At 39.9% G+C, this 8,363-nt stretch overlaps 1 protein-coding gene across 9 annotated transcripts in view; it reads left to right on the plus strand.

Annotated features, from left to right (window-relative positions):
* LOC106472611 (dmX-like protein 2) overlaps positions 1-8,363 on the plus strand; it is a 159,902-nt gene that overhangs the window by 99,375 nt on the left and 52,164 nt on the right. For all 9 annotated transcript variants that reach the window (XM_022402034.1, XM_022402049.1, XM_022402060.1 and 6 more), the window contains exon 37: positions 3,040-3,190. In XM_022402034.1, the coding sequence (XP_022257742.1) occupies positions 3,040-3,190 (151 nt within the window). The remainder of the gene's footprint in view (positions 1-3,039; positions 3,191-8,363) is intronic.

Raw genomic sequence — 8,363 nt, forward strand, 5'->3', positions numbered from 1 at the left:
GACTGTGTGTTTGCAGTAACTGACTGTATTGTCCAGGTGGCAGCTCGTTTTATTCCTAAGACCTCAACACGTTTTCCATGGTATCCTCAACCATGGTGGAGTCCTGCGTGCCAGAGGGCACAGAAGGCTCAAAAACAGGCCTGGGATACCATCCGATGATATCCCTCTCTTTCTAACCTCATTGTTTATTAGCAGGCCTGTGCCCATGCTTGGCAGGTTCAACTTCAGTGCCAAAAGGAATCTTGGATTAAATTCACTACTAGCATCTCTTCTACCACCAGTTCCAAAACTGTATGGTACAAGATTCAGAAAGTTTCTGGAAGGTATGCTTCCCATCCCCTTTCCATCTTGCTATCCAATGGCCAGGAAGTTGCTGATGTCCAGAGCATTGCTGATGCTCTTGGCCACAGCTTTTCTCGTGCTTCTAGCACTTCTGTTTCTTTCCCTGCCTTTTTGGCCAACAAGTCTCAGGCAGAGTGTTCGCCTCTTTCCTTTCGGGTTGATCGTCTCTGTTATTATAATCGCCCCTTTACACTGGTGGGACTCAAACTTGCCGATCTTGAGCTCCGTCTCAGCAACGTAGTTATTCTTGGGTTTATCTTTGACTGTAAGCTTAGCTTCATTCTGCACATCAAGCAGCTGCGTGTCAAGTGTGCAAAGGCTTTGAACATCCTCTTTGTCCTCTCTTCCACCTCTTGGAGTGCGGATTGATGTTCTATGCTCAGGATCTATTGTGCACTGATTCGATCCAAACTGGACTATGGTTCTGCCAGGACCTTGGCCTTGAAGATGCTGGACCCCATTCACCATCTGGGGCTTTCCACACTTCTCCAGTCCAGAGTTTGTACACCGAGTCCCACGAACCTCCTCTTCACGTCCGTCATTTGCTACTTTCTTTACAATATGCTGCCAAGCTTCGATTCTTACCACGGCATCCCACCTGGGATTGTGTCTTTCTCCCACAATGTGCCATGTTCTTTTGGAAAAGACAGTCTGCTATTCCTTCCATTGGCCTTCGTATCCAGGCGCAACTGGCTGAATTGGGTCTGGCATTGGGTGATATTGCTGTCCCTAATGATCAGCCCATTCCACCTTGCCTTATTACCATCCCTACCTGAGACCTTTCTCTGAGTCATCTGAGGAAGGCAGATACTTATGATTGGAAGTATCATCTTCTTTTTGCTAAGCATCTTTCGAGCCATTCTTCTCTTCCTATTTATACGGATAGTTCGAAATTGGGTAACTCTGTAAGTTCTGCCATGGTGTGCTATGGCTCGGTAGTTGCTCGCAGGATCCCCTCTACAGTTTCTGTGTTCACTGCCAAGTTGTATGTTATTTCTCTTGCCCTGGATCATGTAGAAGCTATCCAGTACAGTAATTGTACTATTTACACTGATTCTCTTAGCTCTCTACTGGCCCTGGAATCGCTTAACATTAGTTCTCACCCTGTTCTCATCAATATTCAACACCGATTGGCCCACTTTTCTCTGTCTTCTGTTTCCATCCAGTTTTTCTGGATCCCTGGCTATGTCAGTATTCACGGGAATGAGCTTGCTGACACTGCAGCTAAGTCCGTCTGCTCTGGTGCCATCACGGCCATGCCTGTCCCATACATGGACTGCGGTCCTGTCTTTAAGGCACGGCTTCGCGCCTGTTGGCAGTCGATTTGGGTTGAGCAATGTCATAACAAGCTTTTCCAGATCAAGCCTACTGTTGGTCTTTGGCCGTCTTGCTTCCATAAAGATCGGAAGGAGGAAGTAGTCCTGGCAAGGCTACTCATTGGTCACAGTTTTTTAACCCATCGTTTTCTTTTATCAGGTATTGACTCACCGATGTGTTGCCATTGTGACACTCAAGTCACAATAGCCCGCATTTTACTGTGCTGCCGTCATTACGATCGTGAGTGGCGGCATTATTTCAAACACATATTTTCTAAGAGTTTACCTCTGTTGTTGGACACTGTCACTGGTAATGGTGACATTGTCCAGTTAGATTGTATTTTTAATTTTTTACGTACTATAGGTCTTTTTAATTGTATGTAAATCTTTTATCAACATATATTGATTTTAACTCACTGTATTTTTACATTTTACTTTAATTTACGTTCACTGTTTTTACTGGTTGTTGGGCACAGATAGCCTTGTTGCTTTGCGCCATAAAACACCAAACAACAACAACAACATAGACCAACTTTACTGTGCAGAAGACAATGCACACAATCATGTAATGTATTATAACGACATCATGGTCACACTACATGTTATTTATAGTTGTCAAATTCTTATAATAGCTGTTTTTTATGTTTATCATCAGTTATAGTCATCATCTCCAATCACTCTGTATGTTGACTTCTGCATGCTAAGCTGGTATGTACAACAGGTCTCACATCATTGTGTACATTAGTTTCCTGAACTTTGTCATCTGAACAGTGGAAGTGTCTTCTGAAGCACATGGTGTATTAACTCTTTGATTTTTAGTGAAAAAACTTCATTCTTCTGCCTTATTTATCTTAGTATCTATAGTTATTGATAGTTTGTACTCATAGATCTTTTTTTTCAAATTAAGAAAAGGTAGACTTGTTTTAGCAACTTGCCAAATATAGCAAGTGTGTTCTTATTTCTCATGTGACCTGTTATCTCTAACACTTGCAGTTTAAATTGTTTTTAAGTTTTACTATAATGCAAATAAACTAGGGTTCAGAAAATTTCTGTATCATGCTCCAACCTTTATCTTCATTTTGCATAACCTTCTTAGTTTAAGATTGATATAATGATCAACTCAAGAATGTCACTTATGCTAAGATGATACCCAGATTCTAATGTTATTCACAGTATGATCCTTGTCTTGTCTTTGATATATCTTTAGGATAGTAAGAGAAAAAATTAAAGGTTAAGTGTTTTGTCACTAAATAGCTGTAGTTTTATACAAAAATATCTCTTCACTAATAAAATTGATCTTTTTTTTTTTGAAAATGACTTACAATTTTTTGAAATGTAATATTAGATCATTTTTAACATTAACAACTAATTTTTTTTCTAGATTATGATGGAAGAATTAAGCACATTAGCAACTGGATTTGAAGTGGATGGTGGTCAGCTGCGTTATCAGCTGTATATTTGGTTAGAAAGAGGAGTTGCTGCATTACGGGAACTTTGCCGCTATGGATCCAACATTTCTTCACATATTTCTGGTATATATAGTTTTTAAAGGTTTTATCCATATTACTATTTGATTCCTCATCCCAATATAGTTACTGTAGTTTAAGTAATTATAGAAAAAGTAGTGTAAGATTTAATACTTATTAATATTAAATGCTAAAATTTATTATTTAGCTTCATATGAAATTTGTAGGCACATTCCATTTAAAGAAATGATATAGTTCTGTTACATTAATTGATAATTCTGTATGAAGTGGATGGTTTTTGGAATACCTGTACTTTCTACTGGAAACACTATTATACAGGGTTAATTGTACTTTACAAGAAATTTTCAATGTTAATGCAGTGGTGTATTATGACAGGTTAAACCAAGACACCATGAATGACACATTTAGCACCTATACATTTGGCTTGTGTTGTATTCATGACCGTTTTTCAGTACAGTGCTGCCACAGATATTTTTGAGGCTGTAATAATATGCAACACTCTCACGTAAAGGAGGACATTTGTATAATGAGACAATGAGATTTGTATAATTATGGAGAAACAAAGGGTACAACATTCCAAAGAAATGAGCCTTTCTCCTTGGAAGCTGAGAAACTCGTACAGCAGAACACCTAGAACTACACCTCAAACCATCTGGAGCAATGCCCTCATCTGCAAAGTGAATGTATGATTATGAGAATGAACTATCTGACACAGAATGCCACTGTGACAAAACTGGTTTATATCTCCTGATTTTGTTTACAAGATGATAAACAATGATTTAAAGTTAACGATGAGTCAGAAGCGATAAGTTCACAAGCTTGCAGCCAAATTTAGAAATCAATAGCTGTGTTAATTAGAAGGATCTCAGAAGAAAATGGATACACAATAATTTAATTTGATGGTATACAGGACATGTTTACCAGTGAAATGTTTGTGTCATAAATCTGGTTAAACATGGTCTTGGAAGTTAATGACCACATCAAGTGGGAGGGACTATGGAAAGTTTCTCAAGATGTGTGGTCTAAGGTTGAATTCATTCTCCTTCTCAGGAGATTGTTACAATGAAAGTTGTGGTATCAAGCAAGAGTGTAAAATTATGGCCATCATATGAGCATTCACTAACGGTTTTCTCTGTGATATCATTGATGGAGATACTTTGAGCATTCTTTGTGTTACCTAGTTGATTTTCATAAAAACAAAAATTCATTTTGTAAGCCGATATACAGTATGAATTTCCGCATTATTATTTCCGGCACGGAGGCAAATCAGGTCTCTCTTATCCCACCTCTGATATCTAGCATTGCTCAACAAAATGGTGGGGGTCACTCTCAGTTGAAACTACCAGTAAACTTATTCACAGTAAGGTAGAAACATTTAATTGGGTTAGGTGGTGTTCCTTCGGGGGGTTCTGAGGCTGCAATTGAGAGCGATCCTGAATGTTCTGGGGAGAATTTAGATTTGCATTTTTCCTGTGCGTTCTTTTATTCTTTTGGCGTCTCAGGAGGCCACCTTGGGATAAGCTGCCTCAGGCTCCTTTTCTTCAGTTGGTCCATCGAGTTTGTGATGTTCTGGGTCTTTTCCAAGTTGCTTTTGAGCCTACACCTTACTTGATGGCTGAAAGGGCTGGGAATGAATACTTAGTCTTCCCTTCATCCACTGTCATTGTGGTTCATGCAAGGGACAGCTATCCTTTGTCTGCCACGGTTGTTGGAACTACGTGATTTAGCCTACCACCTCAAGGTGGAAGCCTATTTGACTCTCAAAGAATACATCTGATCCTGAAAAATTGGGGTTCTAGAGCAGAGTTTGTAGTTAACCTGAATAGGTCAATGTCCCCAGTGGGACAGTGGTAAGTCTATGGACTTACAACTCTAAAATCCAACATTTTAGGGTTCTGCTGCTTGGTCGGAATGCCACCAGTATCGTCGGTGACTATTGTATGCCTTCAGGGTCTGTGGAGACTCGGCCCTGAGAATTTCTGGACGTGTGATAAACTTAACCACAGATTCATGGGCACTACAGGTTTTTGAGTCAGAATTGGTCATTCACTTCACATCTTCACCACCATTATCCACCCAACCTGTAGGATTTCTGTCACCCACAGATTCTCAGATTTTGGAAATTAGTTCTAGAACTATCAGATTTTGGTTGGTCTGGAAGTAGGGAGAGATAGAGTTGTAGCAGTTCTTCTGGGGTTTTATTCTCGTCCATTTGTTGGGCCCTAGAAGACAGGAGATTGGTGTCCAGTCATCGATGTTTCTCATCTTTATCAATTCCTAAATTCTCCAAGGGTCACAAGCGACTCATTCCTCACTCTGAGTTGTCATTTTTTACTAGGATTGTGGAAGTCCAAGTTCGATGTCGTCAGTTCCTATCTGACCATTCCCATAGTGGTGGCCTCCCACCACTATCGGCGTAATTTCCTGCAAAAGGGTCAGGTACTGTAGTTCAGGATTTTTACCTACAGACTAACATTGGCACCACATGGGTTCTGTCGAATCATATGAGCTTTTTCTCATCACTTCCATTCCCTAACCCTGTGCACACCATTCCATGTACAACTGGTTACTGCTGGCACCATCTTGTCAATTGTCAGAACATCACACCCATATTCTACTTTCAGAAACAACCAAGACAAGTTTCATTATCGGAGTAGAGTCATCTATTCTTGCTCCAACACAATATGTTGTCAATCTGGGTATTTTTTTCATCACGTATCAGTCGGGCTCAGCTGACTCCCATTCGGCTCCACGCAATGTGCTGATGGTTCTTTCTCTTTTGGGAATGTAGGCATCAGTTGAATCCCTCATGCATTTGGATGAGCACACAAGAGATCCCTTCAATGGTCTTTATGCAACCAATGAATCATAAAAATCAATTCATTGGATTTATCTTGAGAGGTTGTTGGATCGGGAGAACACTAAGATGTGGTTTCCTCTGCCACCACCTCATCCGAAGATCCATCTGTCCTCAAATGCCTCGCTTCAGGGATGGGGTGCATATCTCAACAGTCAGGAATTCCAGGGTCTACACACGGACAATGAGGCTTCCCTACACACCGTTTTAGGCCTTGTTGCTCTTGAAAAGGCAATGCCTCATGGTCTGGGCTTATTAAGGGTAAAATCATCATTCTTCACTCTGTCCACAGGATGCTTTATCATTCTACCCACATTCTCAGACTGACCCCATTACCATTTTGTGCTTGTTATAGTTTTCATACTATAACTTTTTAATTGGTAAGCGAATGTTAACGAAATTTGTCAGAATATCACTAAGCATTACAATGATTTCATGCACAAAATATCATCGTTGAAATCTTGGTTCAAAAGAAAAAATGACGCCAAGTCCGTTAAAATGTCTGAGAAAGCCACTAGGGGACATTCTGAGCTTCCAATTGGTTATTCATGTCATGTATATAGAAGTAAGTGTATATAAGGGACCGTTTCCAAAAATTGAAAAATGTGGATGGGTGCCACTGTGTTTTATTTATTACATGAGCAATACCTTAGCAAATTGAAAAGATAAGAGGCTTTTATTTTATGTTCTAGCTTGTCAATATTGGTAATTTGAGTTTCTAATTCGATCAAAACTATAGACCTAGTATTTTGACTTCACAAGCATCTAATTTGAACCAGTGCTGCATTTAACATACCACGTGACACACGAAAATCAATGTTTATCTGTGTTTGTTAATATTTACTTTTAAATTAAGAAACTGAGTAATGTATAGTACTAAAATTTGTATTATAATCTACAGTTTGATACCAAATATATTGACATAAATTCATCAAATAGTAGTTCAATACAATTTTGAATGTATGTCAACAAAGAGATGACATGGCCTTTCTCCTGTGGTTGTCTTGAAAGGGTTAAGGGGAAAATGATCAAGCTTCAGTCAAACAATTCTACGATGGTGTCTTGCATTTCCCGTCAAGGGGACATTTGGTCCATGGATCTTCTTTCTTGGGATCACTTCTATCCTATCACCCTACTAGCTTGCCATGTTCCACAGGTGATGATTTTGGTGGCAGATCAATTGTCTTGACCCAAACAGTTTCTCCCAACAGAATAGATGCTGTATCATGAGGTTTTCTGTTGGATTGGCTCTCATTTTGAAACACTAATAATTGATGGGATGGCCACACATTGGAACACCCAACTACTGGCAATTTGGAAATAGATGCATTCCATCAGGGCAGGATGGAATTAAAACTATAGGTCCTCCCTCCAATTTGTATGTTACCCAAGGTACTAACTATGCTTCATTTCAACCCATGGTTGGGTCCTGTCAATAGCACTGGATTGGCAGCTACACCCTGGTTTCTTCTTCTGTGGAATCTTCAGGAATGCCCATCTCTTCCACTTCGGTCATCTCTGTGGAGGCAGGTATGATCTGACATGGTACACCCAGCTATCCAGAAGCTCAAGCTTCAGGCATGTAGGTTATGCAGTCCTTCACACAGTGTTGGGGTTTAATTTCTAAGGTTGCCTTGTATCTGTCTCAGTCTTTGCTTAGTCCTGTGGTGGACGTTTATTAACGAAAATGGCACACATATCGGCAATGGTGTATTGAAAGGAGGTTGAACCCACTTTCATCAGAAGTGCCAACCATAACTCGTTTTTTGACCTGGCTCCTTTAGAAAGGGTTTTTGTGTCTTCCACAATCTCCCTGTATAAGGCGGCCTTGTTGACTACCGTTTGACTCTAGAGATAAAAATTCTGAGCCCTCAGTACTCTGCAGCTCCCTCAAGTTGTTTTGGGTCCTTTGTCCCAAACAAACATTCCAGTTACCTAACTGGTATATTAAAGTGCCATTACATGCCCTTTTCTCAACACCCATTTGAGACCTAAGCCTCATGTGACATGTATCACCTTTCCCTGAAGGTTAATTTTTTGTTGCTACTGGCCTACAGACATTGCCAGTTGGAGTTGTTTGCACTGATTGTGCACAGGACACTTTATCATTCTACCTACATCCTCAGACCAGTTCTGAGGATGTAAGTGTCCCTAAGACACTTGCAGCCAGGGAAGGGGATAAATCCTTTTCGCTGATTCATCTGATCACCATTTCTCACTTCTTTGACCAATCAGATCATATCTTCCACATGCAAAATTTTTAAAGTCTTAGCAATATACATCAAGCAACAGTCGAGTATAAAGATCGTAACTAGAAGAGATAATTGTTTGCTTTACTTCTTTATTTACTGTTCTATGTTT

Source organism: Limulus polyphemus, unplaced genomic scaffold, assembly GCF_000517525.1.
Source record: "Limulus polyphemus unplaced genomic scaffold, Limulus_polyphemus-2.1.2 Scaffold122, whole genome shotgun sequence".
Lineage (NCBI taxonomy): Eukaryota > Metazoa > Arthropoda > Merostomata > Xiphosura > Limulidae > Limulus > Limulus polyphemus.